Source organism: Odocoileus virginianus, chromosome 11 (assembly GCF_023699985.2).
Source record: "Odocoileus virginianus isolate 20LAN1187 ecotype Illinois chromosome 11, Ovbor_1.2, whole genome shotgun sequence".
NCBI classification, from domain to species: domain Eukaryota; kingdom Metazoa; phylum Chordata; class Mammalia; order Artiodactyla; family Cervidae; genus Odocoileus; species Odocoileus virginianus.
Genome location: NC_069684.1, coordinates 50599529 through 50616844, shown reverse-complemented (window position 1 = coordinate 50616844; position 17316 = coordinate 50599529). Strand labels below are relative to the sequence as shown.

General features: G+C 35.0%; 1 protein-coding gene and 1 non-coding gene across 2 annotated transcripts in view; both read left to right on the top strand.

Annotated features, from left to right (window-relative positions):
- DNAH14 (dynein axonemal heavy chain 14) overlaps positions 1-17316 on the top strand; it is a 400834-nt gene that overhangs the window by 103184 nt on the left and 280334 nt on the right. The window contains exons 13-17 of the mRNA XM_070474451.1: positions 7930-8200; positions 8728-8773; positions 8862-8959; positions 15205-15365; positions 16112-16456. Coding sequence (XP_070330552.1) covers positions 7930-8200; positions 8728-8773; positions 8862-8959; positions 15205-15365; positions 16112-16456 — 921 coding nt within the window. The remainder of the gene's footprint in view (positions 1-7929; positions 8201-8727; positions 8774-8861; positions 8960-15204; positions 15366-16111; positions 16457-17316) is intronic.
- Positions 243-376, top strand: LOC139037590 (small nucleolar RNA SNORA43). Its single transcript, XR_011490472.1, has one exon. It is a non-coding gene; the product is annotated as a small nucleolar RNA SNORA43 (small nucleolar RNA).

Below are 17316 nucleotides of genomic sequence, written 5' to 3'. Positions count from 1 at the left end.
TAAGTAAAAAGAATACTGGAGTGGATTGTCATTTCCTCCTCCAGGGGTTCTTCCTGATGCTAATATCAAACTCCTCTCTTATGTCTCCTGCCTTGGCAAGTGGGTTCTTTACCACTTGCACCACCTGGGAAGCCCACAGTTATATATATAGGAAATCCAAAATAGACAAAAATCTCCTGGAGCCAATAAGAAACTATAAAAAGGTTGCAGGACATAAGAATGAATATTAACACAGCCCTGCAGATGCTGGACTTGCCGGCACCACGGGTGCGGCTGCCCTGCTTCACCCACGCTGTTGGGGCAGAGAGGAAGCGGCTATTTCTACGCTCAGTGCTCAGAACCGTGGGCACTAAGAATGGTTTGTAGCCGGACAACACCGAGGGCTGCCCGCGGGAGCCCCTTGTTCCCACGTGCGCGGAAGAGAAGGCCGGGGAGGACTGAGTGAGCGGACAGGCACGCGGCAAGCTTGGGTCCGGCGGGACTGACCCGGAGAGGGTCTGCTGGAAATGCTGGTTCTGTCAGTCTGTGTGGGAGGACTGTTTAGGAATCCTTGAGCACCTGTGACGCGCCCCCCTGGCTGAGGGCTGCCAGCTGCTGTCCTGCGCCACCCGGCCCACGAGTGCTCGTGCCCCGAGCGCCTGGCGTAAGGAGTCCCTTGAGGGAAGGCCAGAGGATTCCGTTGACGGCTCTGCTGCAAAAAAACTGGGTTTGGGAGGAATCACTGATTAGATTTTTTTAAAAAAAAAGAATGAATATTAAAAAGTCATCCACTTTCTTATATACCAGTGATAAACAAGCATCTGATTTTAAAAAAATTATGATCCAAAATATACAAAAAACATTGAGCACTCAACAGTAAAAAGACAAAAAACCCACTTTTAAAATGAGCCAAAGATCTTAACAGAAAAGATTACAGATAACAAACAAGCATATAAAAACATCCTTAACATCATATGTCTTATGGGAAATGCAAATTAAAACGACAATGAGATACTACTACACATACATAAGAATAGCCAAAATCCAGAACATGGACAACACCAAATGCCTACAAAGGTATGGAGCAACAGGAACATTCCCTCATTTCTGATAGGAATGCAAAACAGTTCAGCCACTTTGGAAGACACTAAATATACACTTATTGTAAGATCCAGCAGTTGTTATTTTTGGTATTTGACCCAAAGAGTTGAAAACTAAAGTCCACCAAAGCCTCCATGTGGATGTCTCTAACAGCTTTATTCAAAATTGCCAAAACCAGGAGAAACTATGATGTTTTTTTTAATGTTGAGTTTTAAGCCAGCGTTTTTCACTCTGCTTTTCATCCTTATCAAGAGGCTCTTTAGTTCCTCTTCACTTTCTGCTATTATAGTGGTATCCATTTGCATATCTGAGGTTGTTGATATTTCTCCCAGCAATCTTGATTCCAGCTTTTGATTCATTCAACCCAGCATTTTGCATGATGTACTTTGCATAGAAGTTAAAATAAGTAGGGTGACAATATACTAGCATTTGAAATGAATGCAATTTTATGGTTTCTTAATATGGTATATCATAACTGATTGATTTGGGGATACTGAAAAATCCTTGCATCTCTGGGATAAATCCTACTCGATCATTATATATGACTCTCAGTGTATTGGTGGATTCAGTTTGCTAGTATGTTTTTGAAGTTTCTTGCATCTATTGTTTGTCAGTGAGATTGTAATTTTCTTATTTTGTGATATCTTTGGTTTGGGTATCAGGGTGATGGTGGGCAAAAAGAATGAGTTTGGAGGTGTTCCTTTCTCTTCAATATTTTTGGAATAGTTTGAGAAGGATGAATATTAACTCATCTCTAAATATTTGGCAGAATTTACCTGTGAAGCCATCTGGACAGGAAATTTTGTTTTTGTAAACTATTGATTCAGTTTCATTACTGTTAATTGGTCCGTTCATATTTTCTTTTCCTTTTTAAAGAAATATTTATTTATTTGTTTGGCTGCACTGCATCTTAATTGCGGCCCTCAGGATCTTTAGTTGCAGCATGTGGGATCTCATTCCCTGATCAGGGATTGAGCCTGGGCCCCTGCAAGGGGAGCACAGATTATTAGTCACTAGACCATCAGGGAAGTCCCTGTTCATATTTTCTATTTATCCCTGGTTCAGTCTTGGGAGACCGTACATTTCTAAGAGTTTGCCCGTTCCTTCTAGATTGTTAATTTTATTAGCTCATTGATATTCATAGTAGTCTCTTATGATCCCGTGAATTTCTATGGTGTTGGTTGTAACTTTTCTCCTTTTTTGTTTATGATTTTATTGATTTGGGCCTTCTCCCTTTTTTCTTGATGAGCCTGGCTAAAGATTTGTCAATTTTGTTTATTTTTCAAAGAACCAGCTTTTAGTTCATTGATTTTTTTCTGTTGTTTTTTAGTCTCTATTTTATTTATTTCTACTCTGATCTTTATTTCCTTCCACTATCTGGGTTTTGTTTGTTCCTCATTCTCTTGTTCTTCTGTGTAAGGTTAGGTTCTTTATTTGAGATTTTTCTTGTTTCCTGAGGTAAGTTTGTATTGCTTAGAACTGATTTTGCTGCCTTTCATAAGTTTTGTATCATCATATCTTTATTTTCATTTGTCTCTGTGAATTTTTTTATTTCCTCTGATTTCTTCAGTCATCTGTTGGCTCTGTTTTGTAGTGTATTTTTAGCCTTATGCTTCTGTTTATTGCCAATTTTTTTTGTAATTGATTTCTAGTTTCATGGTGGTATGGTCAGAAAAAATGCTTGCTTTGAGTTCAACTTTCTTAGATTTACTGAGATTTGTCTTGTGGCCTAATATTTGATCTGTCCTGGAAGATGTTTCATGTGCACTTGTAAAGAATGTGTATTCTTATGCTTTCAGGTGGAATTCTCTCTATATATCAAGTTCATCTTGTCTAATGTGTCATTTAAAGTCAGTTATTAATTTTTTTATCTAAATGAGCTGTCCATCAATGAATGTTGTGTTAAATTTTCTATTATTATTGTGTTATTGTCAATTTCTCCCTTTATGTTTATTACTATTTACTCATATTTATTTATGTGTTCCTATGCTGGATTGTGAAAGTGAAAAGGGCTTTCCTGGTGGCTCAGCTAGTAAAGAATCTGACTGCAATGCAGGAGACCTAGGTTTGATCCTTGGGTTGGGAAGCTTCCCTGGAGAAGGGAAATGTTACCCACTCCAGTATTCTGGCCTGGAGAATTCCATGGACTGTATAGTCCATGGGGTTGCAAAAAGTTGGACATGACTGAGTGACTTTCACTTTGACTTTTCATGCTGGTTTCATGTGTATTTACAATTGTTATATCTTCTTGGATTGATCCCTTGATCATTATGCAGTGTCCTATTTCATATCTTATTCCAGTCTCTACTTAAAGTTTATTTTATCTAAATATTACTACTCCAACTTTTATTTCCATTTGCATGGAATGCTTTTCTTCATCTCTTCAGTTTCAGTCTGTGTGTCTCTAGATCTGAGGTGAATGTCTTGTAGGCAGCACATATATGAGTCTTATTTCTATATCCTTTCAGCCACTCAGTGTCTTTGGATTTGGGCAGTTTTCATTTAAACTTACAGTTACATTTAAACTAGTTATCAGTATGTATGTTCTTACTGCCATTTTGTTAATTGTTTTGGATTTGGGGGTGGCATCTTTTTTCCCTTTTTTCTTCATTGATTCTCTTGTGAGTTTATGGCTATTTTTAATGTTATGTTTGGACTCCTTTTTCTTTGTTTTTTGGTGTATCTGTTACAGACTTTTGTTTTATAATTACTGTGAGGTTTTTGTATAGCGGTCTATAATAAACACAGTTTAAGTTGCTTTTCTCTTAATTTCTAATGAATTAAAAAATATGCTTTTGTACTCTCCTTATAATAGTTTTGATATCATATTTTACATTTAATTGTTTTATGTAGGACTTAACTTCTTACTGTGGATATAGATGATTTTACTACTCTTGATTTTAACCTTCCTAACAGCTTTGTGTGTGGGATATTACCTACATGTACTATACATTTGCCTTTACTGGTGACCTTTTTAATTTTATAATTTTCTCATTTCTAATTCTGGCCTTTTCTTTTTTCACCCAGAGGATTTCCTTTAACCTTGTTTGTAAAGCTGGTTTTATGGTTCTGAATTCTAGCTTTTGCTTGTCTGTTAAGTTTTTGATCTCGCCATTAAATCTGAAGGAGAGTGTTGCTGGATTGCATGTGCTTGGTTGTATGTTTTCCCTTTCATCACTTTTGAGTTTTATTATACCACTCCCTTCTGGACTGCAGAGTTTCTGCTGAAAAATCAGTTGATAACCTAGCCTTATGGGAGTTCCCTTAAATATTGTTTCTTAGTTTAGTATTTTCTCCTTATCTATAATTGTCATTTTAATTACAATGTGTCTTGATGTGTTCCTCTTTGGTTTCATCCTCTGTGGGACTCTGTATTTCATAGACGTGGATGACTGTTTCCTTTCCCAGGTTAGGGAAGTATTCACAGGTTAGGCAGTTGAATACTACTCTCAGTCCCTTTCTCTCTCTTTCCTTCTTCTGGGACTTCTGTAATGCAAATGTTAGTGTGCTTGATTGTGTCTCAGAGGTATCTTAAACTATCTTTATTTCTTTTCATTCTCTTTTCCATTGAGTGGCAATGATTTCCTCTATTCTGTCTTTAAGCTCACTGACCTGTTTCTCTGTATCATTTAGTCTATTACTGATTTATCCTAGTGTATTTTTCATTTCAGTTATTCTATTCAACTCTGGTTGTTATTTATATTTTCTCTTTGTTAAAAACTTCTTGTAACTTCTCACTCTGTGCATTCATTCTTCTCCCAAGTTATTTTGTTATCTTTAACACCATTAATGTGAACTCTTTCTCAGGTTTCTGATCTCTACTTCATCTAGTTCTTCTGGTGTTTTCTCTTGTTCTTTCTTCTGCCACCTCATTTAGTGTAGGAGATCAGATATGGAGAGCTGAATTGATCATCCTCTTGATTCATGCATACTATTTTTATCAATTCATCAAGGTCTTTTATTTATTTTATTTTGTTTTGTATCATTTTATTGTTTTATTTCTCTCCCTATCCCCCAACTTTAACACATCCTCCCCCTCTTATGAGGAGTCACTGAAATATCATTTTTGTATTTTTCTTCAATCCACCTTCCATAAAGTTACACTGAATTTTTTAAAGTATCATGTCTTGGATTTTGTTATTATACATGTTAGAATTTGCAGAAATTTCATTGTGCTGCCTTTCTGTTTTTACATATTTTTACTCAACATTGTGCTGTTAAGATTCAATTCATATATAAGTAAATCGTGATCACATGATAATGTATCACTAAATTTCCCTTTGGTGAAGGACTTCTTGTTATTGTTAAATCCCTTTATTTCTTAATGACTTAAGCTAAAGATCGAAGTTCTAGTAGGTGATTCAGATGACCTGATCTGATCTGATCTGATCTGATCTCACCTCAGTAAGTGAGAAACACTTACTGGATGCCACAGGCACAACAGGTTATTTATGGGATGTAAGGAATCAAAAGATTACTTGAGAACCTATGCCTAGATTGAAACTAAGAGCAATTATATTTTTTATAAATAAAATGTTTATACTTAAATACTCCTGTTATTTTTCAGTAGAGATAGCTATACTAGTATAATTACATTAAAGTGGAGTTTTAAGACTTTAAAGAAAGACTAGGACCTGTTTTGATGAATTTGAAATATATTCCTGATGTGTGATTCTTTTTCTGTTTTATGAATAGATCCATTTGTATCATTTAAAAAATTTTAATTTCACATGAGTGAATTTGTCTTTATCTGACTTATTTCACATAGCATGATAACCTCTATTTTGTTCTTTTTATGGCAGAGTAATATTCCCTTATATATAAGCACTGCACCTTCTTTATCCATTCCTTTGCCATTGAATATTAGGTTCCTTCCATATCTTGGCTATCATAAATAGTGCTGCAGTGAACTTTTGGGTGCATATATCCTTTCAGATTATGTCTTCTCGGGAGATACGCCCAGGAGTGGGATTGCTCGGTCATGGTAGCTCTATTTTTAGTTTTTTAAGGAGCCATCATACTGTTCCCCCAGTGTGCTCTGCTGCTCACTCATGTCCCACTCCTTGCGACCCCATGGAGTGTAACCCATAAGGCACTTCTGTCCAAGGAATTTTCCAGGCAAGAATACTGCAGTGGGCTACCATTCCCTTTTCCAGGGGATCTTTCCAACCCAGAGATCCGACCCACATCTCTTGCATCTCCTGCACTGGCAAGTGGATTCTTTACCAATGCGCCCCCTGTTGTACTAGTTTACATTCGTCCTACCTGTGTAGGAGGGTTTCCCTTTTCTCCACACTCTTTCTAGCATTTACTGTTTGTAGATTTTTTGATGATGGGCTTTCTGACCGTGAAAGTTGATACCTTGTTGTAGTTTTGATTTGCATTTCCCTAATTATTAGTGAGGTTGAGCACCTTTTCATGTGCTTTTGGGCCATCTATATGTCTTCTTTGGAGAAATGTCTGTTTGGGTCTCCTGCCCATTTTTTTGACTGGGTTGTTTGTTTTCTTGATATTGAGCTGTATGAACTATTTGTATTTTAGAAATTAATCTCTTGTAAGTCACTTCATTTAAAAATATTTTCTCCTATTCTGTAGGCTGTCTTTTCATTGTGTTTATGATTTCCTTTGCTATGCAAAAGTTTTTAAGTTTAATTAAGTCCCATTTCTTTGTTCTTGGTTTCATTTTCATTACTCTAGAATGTAGATAAGAAAGTATTTCTGTGATTTGTGTCAGAGAGTGTTCTGCCTATGTTTTCTTCTAAGAGTTTTATAGTGTCTGGTTTCATTTTCATTACTCTAGAATGTAGATAAGAAAGTATTTCTGTGATTTGTGTCAGAGAGTGTTCTGCCTATGTTTTCTTCTAAGAGTTTTATAGTGTCTGGCCTTAAATTTAGGACTTGATCCATTTTGAGTTTTTTTTTTTTTTTTTTTTTGTATGGTGTTAGAGAATGTTCTAATACAGTTTTTGCAAAACCGCTTGTTGAAGAGACTGTCTTTTCTGCATTATAAATTCTTGCCACCTTTGTTATGGATTAACTGACCATAAGCGTGTGGGTTTTTTCCATAGGGTTTCTATCCTATTCCATTGATCTGTTTTTCTTATTTTGTGCCACTGTCGTACTCTTTTGATTATTGTAGCTTTATGGAGTAATTTTATATTGTGTATTATTATTATTTTTAATACAAAGGCCTTTTATTTATAAATTTGGAATTTAGTCAACTGTAAACACATTTAAGGGGATTCAGCTACACTGAAATTCTTATCAGAATGTTTGGATGCTCTTGGGCAAAAGGAAGTTTTTAAATTGAACAGTGGTTGATTTACAATATTGTATCAATTTCGGGTATACAGAAGAGTGATTCAGTTATGTATATACATATTTTTACAGATTATTTTCCAATATAGGTGATTGCAAGATATTGAATGTAGTTCCCTCTGGGTTTTTTTATTTTTGATGTAGTGTAAATGGGATTGTTTCCTTTATCTGATTTGTTGTTCTTAAATTAGAGTACGTGGGAGAATCATCTGTTCAGCTTTTAGATGTTTTAGATTCCTGGACCTTGCCCCTACCTTTTAAATTCTTAGGATAGGGCCTCAGAAATTATATTTTTAGGAAGTTCTTAAATGATTAATATGTACCCACTATGGCATCAACTGGAAAACTACTGCATTATAATGTATCACTTATTTTACATTATTTTTTAAGTGAAAATCAATTATATACAATTAGAATGTTATTCATTTATGCTGAAGTTATTAGTTTTCATTTAAAGTTAGTTTTATATTGCTGTATATAAAAGAACACTTACTTACATATTATAACTATCTAATGTATCTGTTAAATTAGATTTTGAATAGTATTAAAGTGGATACAGATTTGAGAAAAATATGTGCGCCAGTATTTGAAGTAAACCTACAGTTGAGAACTCCTGCTGAGAGTGATTCTTCAGAAAATTCTGAAGAGAACTTACATGAGTCTGACGAGTGCTCTGAAAAATCTGCCATATATGGAGATACATCAGAAAATGAAGTCAATGTTTTCATTAAACAATCAAGTGAAGAACTACTTCCAATGAAGAAATCAAAAACAATGAGTTACAGCTATGAAATTCTTTCAGGTAAAGTGAATGACACTATTAAAAGTGAGAGGAAATATCTCAGCAGCTGGAAAATGTGAGAGAAAATTTTAGTAGTTTATGTATTATCAGTTAATAGTCTATGATTTTTATAAATGTTAAAGACTCTTGAATTTCTTCTCAGATCTCCTTAATCAGAATCTGTGGGTGGGGTATACTGCTAGAATTCAGTCTTTTTTTTTTTTTCCATTTATTTTTATTAGTTGGAGGCTAATTACTTTACAACATTACAGTGGTTTTTGTCATACATTGAAATGAATTAGCCATGGATTTACATGTATTCCCCATCCCGGTCCCCCCTCCCACCTCCCTCTCCACCCCATCCCTCTGGGTCTTCCCAGTGCACCAGGCCCGAGCACTTGTAATTCAGTCTTTAAAGTAATCTTTCCAGTTTATTCTTAGGGTTTTAGAAAGTACTGACAATATAACCTTATTAATTAGGTGACATAAATATCAGTTTTTACATGAAAATAAATTTTTATTCTGTTTCTTTTGATGGATTCTGATAGAACTAGACTTCGAAACTGAGTTTGAGAAAAATTGCATGAATGATGAGTAAGTACTAGATATTTTTGAAATTACAAGTAATTGTATTTTATGTTACTATATTCTTCTTATATATGCTTTTATTATTTTCTCTTAGACTTTTAGAATTCCCTACAAATCTCTTTATAACTCCCAACAGATTGGAGTTTTCAATACAAATTCAAAATATGGTGGCTGCTATTGAGAAATGCATAAGTAAGTATTTTTTAAAGTTTAGTTAGATTCACTGTCTTTCTTTGGCAACATCCCAGGAATGTGCAGACATTACAGTATATTAGAAAATTATAAACTCACACTCTTTGGAATCAATCAATGTGAACTTCAAATTATTTGAGGATGTGTGAATTATATATATGGCCGTTGAGTGCTTAACTGTTGGGAATTAGGTAAATAGCCCAAGGTTCTGATTTTTTCGATAATGTACTACAGAATTTTATAGACTTAAATAAGGCATGTCTTTTATATCAGAGCATAACAGTTGTAAATATTATTTTCACCTTACATTTTTATTAATAGTTTTCAGCATATAGGTCTTTCATCTCCTTTATTAAATTTTTTCCCAGATATTTTTGGGATGCAATGTTACATAGGATTTTTTTTCTTTTTACTTTCCCTTTCTAAATTTTCATTATTAGTATAAGAAAATACAAGAGGTTTCTGTGTTTTAATATTGTATTTTGCAGAATTCATTTATTAGCTCTAATAGTTTTTGTGTGGAGATTTTTAAAGTTATATTTATGGAGTATCATATCTTTGCAAATAGTGACAATTTTACCTCTTCCCTTCAAATTTGTGTACTTTTTTCCTTTTCCTTCTCTGATCACTGTGGCTAAGACTTTCAACACTACGTTGAATCAAAAGAGTGAGAGGAGGCATTCTTGTCTTGTTCCTGAATTGACTGGGAAAGCTTTTCAGATTTTCACTGTTGGGAGTGATTTTTACTGTTTGTCATAAATGGCCTTTATTGTGCTGAGATGACACCACCCTTATGGCAGAAAGCAAAGAAGAACTAAAGAGCCTCTTGATGAAAGTGAAAGAGGAGAGTGAAAAGTTGGCTTAAAACTCAACATTTGGAAAACTAAGATCATGGCATCTGGTCCCATCACTTCATGGCAAATAGATAGGGAACAGTGGAAACAGTGAGAGGTTTTATTTTGGGGGGGCTCCAAAATCACTGCAGATGGTGATTGCAGCCATGAAATTAAAAGACAGTTGTTCCTTGGAAGAAAAGTTATGACCAACCTAGACAGCATATTAAAAAGCAGAGACATTACTTTGCCAACAAAGGTCCATAGAGTCAAAGCTATGATTTTTGCAGTAGTTATGTATGGATGTGAGAGCTGGACTATAAAGAAAGCTGAGCACCAAAGAATCGATGCTTTTGAACTGTGATGTTGGAGAAAACTCTTGAGAGTCCCTTGGACTGCAGGGAGATCCAACCAGTCCATCCTGAAGGAGATAAGTCCTGAATATTCATTGGAAGGACTGATGCTGAAGCTGAAACAATACTTCAGCTGATGTGAAGAACATTTGAAAAGACCCTGATGCTGGGAAAGATTGAAGGCAGGAGGAGAAGGGGATGACAGAGGATGAGATGGTTGGATGGCATCACTGATTCAATGGACATGAGTTTGAGTAAACTCTGGGAGTTGATAATGGACAGGGAGGCCTTGCGTGCTGCAGTCCATGGGGTCGCAAAGAGTCGGACGTGACCAAGTGACTGAACTGAACTGATTGTGCTGAGATCTGTTCCCTCTGTACCCACTTTGGTGAGAGTTTTTTTCATGAATGGATGTTGAATTTTGTCAAATGCTTTTTCCGAGTCTATTGAAATGATCATGTGTTTTTGTCTTTCCTTTTGCTAATGTGGTGTATAGCATTGATTGCTTTGTGTGTGTTAAACCATCTTTGTGATCTAGTAATGAATCCAACTTGGTCATAATGTATGATCCTTTTTATGTATTGGGGGATTTTTTTGAGGATTTATGTTAATATTTTTCTGAGGAGTTTTGCATCTGTATTCATCAAAGCTATTGGCCTTTAATTGTCTTTTATTGTGGTCTCTTTGGTTTTTGTGTCAGGGTGATGAGGAACCTCTGGAATACATTTGAGAATGTTGCCTTCTTTTCAGTTTTTTAGAATAGATTGACAATCATAAGTGTAAGTTCTTTGTATGTTTGGTAGAATTCCCCAGTGAAGCCATTCAGTCTTAGACTTTTGTTTGCAGATAGTTTTTCTAATTACATATTTTTTTCACTTCTAGTGATTGGTCTGTTCAAATTATCTGTTTCTTCCAAATTCAGTATTGGCAGACTATATGTTTCTAGAAACTTTCTCATTTCTTCTAGGTTTAACATTTTGTTTGCATATAACTTTTCAAAATATTTTTTCATAATTTTTTGTGTTTTTGTGATACTGGTTGTTATTGCTCATATTTCATTTTTTATTTTGTTTATTTGTGTCCTTTCTTCTTGCTGAGCCTGGCCAGATGTTTGTTGATTTCATTTATCTTTTAAAATCACCTCTACATTTTATTGATATTTTCTATTATATTTTTGTTTATATTTTATTTATTTCCTCTGATCTTAATTATTTCCTTCCTTCTGTTGACTCTGGGTTTTGTTTATTCTTTTCCTAAGTCTTTTAGGTGGTAGGTAGGTTATTTATTTAAGAGTTTTTTGTTCTGTTTTGTCTTTTTGAAAAAGATCTGTATTGCTATGAACTCCACCTTAGAACCTCTTTTTTTGCATCTCATAGAAGTTATAATGTTGTGTTTTTAAGTTGCATATTTGGTGTTATTTTCTGATTATTCTTTGATTTCATTGTTGACTCATTGGGGTTTTAGTAGCATGTTTAGTCAATTGTTTGGCTTTTTTCCCATTTTTCTTTTTTAGTTGATACCTAGTTTCATATTGTGGTCAGAAAAATTGATTGAATTAACTTCTGTTCTCTTAAATGTTTTGGGGCTCATTTTCCAATTTAGATTATGTTCTATCCTAGAGAACATACCAGGCACACTTGAAAAGAATGTGTGTTAATGTTTTTTGAATGTAGCCTTCTTTTGTTGTTCAGTTGCTGAGTCATGTCTGACTCTTTGACTGCAGCACGCCAGGCTTCCCTGTCTTTCACTATCTCCCAGAGTTTGCTCAAACTCACATCCATTGAGTTGGTGGTGCCATCCAACCATTTCATCCTCCATCATCTCCTTCTCCTCTTTCCCTCAGTCTTTCCTAGCATCAAGGTCTTTCCCAGTGAGTCAGCTCTTCACATCAAGTGGCCAAAGTATTTGAGCTTCAACTTCAGCATCAGTCCTTCCAATGAATATTCAAGGTTTATTTCCCTCAGGATTGACTAGTTTGATCTCATTGCTGTCCAAGGGACTTTCAAGAGTCTTCTCTAGCACCACAATTTGAAAGCATCAATTCTTCAGCACTCGGCCTTCTTGATGATCCAACTCTCACATCTATACATGACTACTGAAAAACCATAACTTTGACTGTATGGACCTTTGTCAGCAAAGTGATGTCTCTGCTTTTAACCCATGTATGGGTTTATCATAGCTTTTCTTCCAAGGATCAAGCATCTATTAAGTTTGTGGCTGCAGTCACCATCCTTAGTGATTTTGGAGCCCACAAAAATAAAATCTGCCACTGTTTCTACTTTTTCCCCATCTGTTTGCATGAAGTGATGGGACCAGATGCCATGATCTTGGTTTTCTGAATGTTGAGTTTTAAGCCAGCTTTTTCACTCTCCTCTTTCATCCTCATCAAGAGGCTCTTTAGTTCCTCTTCATTTTCTGCCTTTAAAGTGATATCATCTGCATACCTGAAGTTGTGATATTTCTCCCAGAAATCTTGATTCCAGCTTGTGATTCATCCAGCCTGGTCTTTCACGTTATGCATTCTCCATAGAAGTTAAAATGAGCAGAGTGACAATATGCAGCCTTGACATACTCCTTTCCCTATTTTGAACCAGTCAGTTGTTCCATGTAAGTTTCTTTATCCATGCTCTCACTTTTTGTCTATCTGCGCGTCGTTTGCCCTGAAGTGAGTCTCCTGTAGGCCGCATATTTCAGGTTCTTGTGTTATTATCAAATCTGTCATTCTCAGTCTTTTGATTAAAGCATATCCGACTCTTTGCGACCCCATGGACTGCAGCACGCCGGGCCTCCCGGTCCATCACCAACTCCCAGAGTTTACTCAAACTCATGTCCATCTTTTTAGGTCTTTGCTTATTTTTTTGGGAGGGTGTTTATTTATTGTTAGGTTGTGAGAGGTCTTAATATGTACTCTGAATACAAGTATTTTATCAGAGACAACATTTGCAAAATTTTCTCCCTGTCTATGCCTTAACTTTTCATTCTGTTTTTATTCTTTTTTAAATTTTTATTGAAATATAGTTGCTTTACAATGTGTGTTATTTTTTGCTATACCACAAAGTGAATCAGTTATATGTATATCTACATCTTGTCTTTTTTGGATTTCCTTCTCATTTCAGTCCCCACAGAGCACTGAGCAGAGTTCTCTATGTTATGCAGTAGTTTCTCGTTAGTTATCTGTTTTATACATAGTCATTATATATGTCAGTCCCAGTCTGCCAGTTCATCCCACCTCCTTCCCTCCTTGATATTTATAAGTTTGTTCTCTATGTCTATGTCTCTATGCTTGCAAATAAGTTAATCTGTACCATTTTTCTAGATTCCATATATAAGCAATATTATGCAATATTTTTCTCTTTCTGACTCACTTCACTCTATGACAGTCCTTACGTCTACCCACATCTCTGCAAATGGCACTGTTTTGTTCCTTTTCATGACTGAATATTATTCCATTGTAGGTATATACCACATCTTTATCTATTCCTCTGTTGATGGATATTTAGTTTGTTTCCATGTTCTGGCTATTGTAAATAGCACTGCAGTGAATTTTGGGGTGCGTCTATCTTTTTTTAATTTATGTGTGATTGGAGGATAATTGCTTTACAATATTGTGTTGGTTTATGCCATATATCAACATGAATCAGCCATATGTATAAGTATGTCCCCTCCCTTTTGATTCTCCCTCCCATCGCCCACCCTATCCCACCCCTCTAGGTTGTCACAGAGCATGGGTTTCGTGTATCTGTTTGAACTATGGCTTTTCTACAGGTATATGCTCAGGTGTGAGATTACTGGATCATAGGTTAGTTCTATTTTTAGTTCCTTGAAAAACTTCTGTATTATTCTTCATAGTGGCTGTATCCATTTACACTCCACCCAAACAGTAAGAGGGTTTCCTTTTCTCTACATCCTGTCCAGCATTTATCATTTGTAGATATTTTTGATGGTGGCCATTGTGACTGGTGTGAGGTGATACCTCATTGTAGTTGCAATTTGTGTTTCTCTAATAATTAGTGATGTTGAGCATCTTCTCAAGTGTTTATTAGCCACTTGTATGTCTTCTTTGAAGAAATGTCCAGTTCCACTCATTTTTTGATTGGAGTGTTGGGATTTTTTTTATATTGAGCTACATGAATTGTTTGTATGCATTGGTGACTAGTCCCTTGTCAGTTGCTTCATTTGCAAATATTTTCTCCCAATCTGTGGGTTGTGTTTTCATTTTGTTTATTAAGTGTAAGGCTGCACACTATAAAACTCTTAGAGGAAAACATAGGCAGAACACTGTTTGATATAAATTGCAGCAAGATCTTTTTTGACACACCTCCTAGAGTAATGAAAATAAGAACAAGCAAATGGGATCTAATTAAACTTAAAAGCTTTTGCACAGCAAAGCAAACTGTAAATAAAGCAAAAAGACAACTATCTTTTCATTGATTCTCACAGAGCTAAACTTATTAATTTTGATAAGATATAGTTTGTCAATTTTTTTGTTTTATGGATTATGCTTTTGGTTTTGTCTCTTAAAAATTCTTTGCTTAACTTAAGGTCACACATATTTTCCCTATATTTTCTACTAGAAGATTTATAGATTTGTGTTTTATATTTAGATATGTCATTTATCTTGAGCTGACTTTTGGATAGTGTATGCAGTGTACATTGAAGGTTTTTTTTTTTTTTGCCTTAGACATCCAATTTGTTCAGCTTGATTATGAACTCAAAGAAAATAGAGATAATGCCTTCTAATTTTTGTATCCTTGTAATGATATAATGCTCTTCACACAGCAGATACACTTTAAGTATTTGTTAACCTAATGATTTCTTCTGATTTTTTGATCATACCTTGACCCACCACCCAGTACCTATGCATGATTATTTGTTTCTATAATATTAATTCCAAATTTTTATACCTGCCTTTAAATTCCATTTATCAGTATAGAATACTGGATAGCCCTCACAGTAAATCTACCTCAGTTTTCAGTAGTTCTAAATGTCCTTGATAATTTTAAAGCATTGCTTTCAATGGAATTTCTAAATGTATTAAACTTTGAATCATATATTTTAGCCAAAATTATTCCTCTTTGCCAAGATCCCCGCCTGTCTATCTTTACTGAGTCGGCTTTAATTATGGATTTACCTAATAAGAACAAAAGTGTAATAGACTATCAAACCAGATGGCCAGATTGTCAGGTCCTTTTTGAAATGGATCCTGCCTACCAAGATAAAGTAAGTTTAAAAATAGTTTATCTTAAGGAAGGTATATTTGTCTTAAGGTATATTTGGCTTCAGTGCACAGGTGTGCACTGAGATTTTTAGATGAAAGGGATTTATTAGAGTATCATAATTAATGGCAACTGGAAAATCACTCCCAGCTTAGCTCCCTATTTGTCTTCCTCATGATCTTTCCTCTTTGTTTGCCTCTATGTGTTTTTTCAAACCTCCACTATGAAAAAATCTTTTTCTTTTATAGTTCCCTCATAATATTGACTTGCTAATGATGGCCCCGACTTTTCCCATTACTATCTAATGTGGCATTTTATTGTTCAAATTCACAAAACAGCCAACTTTCCTATCCTGGGTCAAGATTCTATCCTACCCAAAAGGCTATGTTTTAAGAATTAATATTTAGAACTCATTTTTTCTAGGGCTATGTGTGAAGCATATACACTAAAATAAGGTGACAAGCAAAGGAATAAATGACTGACATCTCTACTGCATGGCTCAAGATAACATACTAATTATAAAGTTAAATAGCCTACTAAAGCTTTACATAAAGTGAAATATAAAAAGCTATCTAAATTTCTTAAAGTCTTAAGTTTCCTACATATTTAGATACTTAACAGACATTCTTAACAAAATGAACTTCACATAAAACCATTTTAAATGTTTTAACCAAACTATTAGGTTATTAGACCATACTATTATCATTTAAAAAAAAATCCTGATTAACTTTCTAACATTTTTATTTATAGATTGTGAGTTTCCTGACTATTATTGGAACTTCAATGGGCCAAGTTAATATTTACAGCTGCCAGTTTAGGAAATATTGTACTATGGTAGAGAAGGCCAAAATCATGGGTACCAAAATATCATCTATGGAAGAATTAACTTCAACACAGTTTAAAAGTATACTGTCTAAATTCAGAAACTACCTTCGACAAATTGTTAATATGGCCATTGAGAAGCGCATTGGTATTTTCAAAGTTAAGAGTTTTGATTATCAGTTACAATGCTTACCATATGTTGAGAACATCATAGATATGAGCCAAAACCTCTTGAGATCTGTAATTGAAAGAAAGAATGCAAATCTATTGGAGGTAAGTATTTTGAAAATTCCTATTGTATGAGAATCGATTTTTAAAATCTGTAACACTTTATTGAGATAATATCTGTTTATAATATTACATAAGTTTCATGTGTACCACATTGTATTTCAATCCTTTTCTTCCTATCCTATCCAATACTTGTTATTTCTACCTTTTTTCATAATAGCCATTCTGATAGGTGTGAGATAATATTGTGGCTTTAATTTACATTTCTGTAATTTTAGTGATGTTGAACATCTTTTCATGTGTCTTTTTATGTGTCTATTGGCCATTTGCACGCATTCAGTGGAAAAAAGTCTATTCAGCTCTTCTGCCCATTTTTTCAGAGAAGGCAATGGCACCCCACTCCAGTACTCTTGCCTGGAAAATCCCATGGATGGAGGAGCCTGGCAGGCTTCAGTCCATGGGGTTGCTAAGAGTCAGACAAGACTGAGCGACTTCACTTTCACTTTTCACTTTCATGCCTTGGAGAAGGAAATGGCAACCCACTCCAGTGTTCTTGCCTGGAGAATCCTAGGGATGGGGGAGGCTGATGGGCTGTCTATGGGGTCGCACAGAGTCGGACACAACTGAAGCAACTTAGCAGCAGCAGCAGCAACCCATTTTTTAATTGAGCTGTTTGTTTTTCTATTGTTGAGTTGTATGAGTTCTTTATATATTTTGGATCTTCATCTTTTATCAGATATAAGATTTATAGATACCTTCTCCCATTCAGTAAGTTGTTTTTTTTTTAAATTTGTTCATGGTTTCCTTTCCTGTGCAGAAGCTTTTTAGTTTGATGTAATCCCATTTGTTTATATTTGATTTTGTTTTCTTTCCCTGAGGAAAAAAATATTAAGGGAAATGTCAGA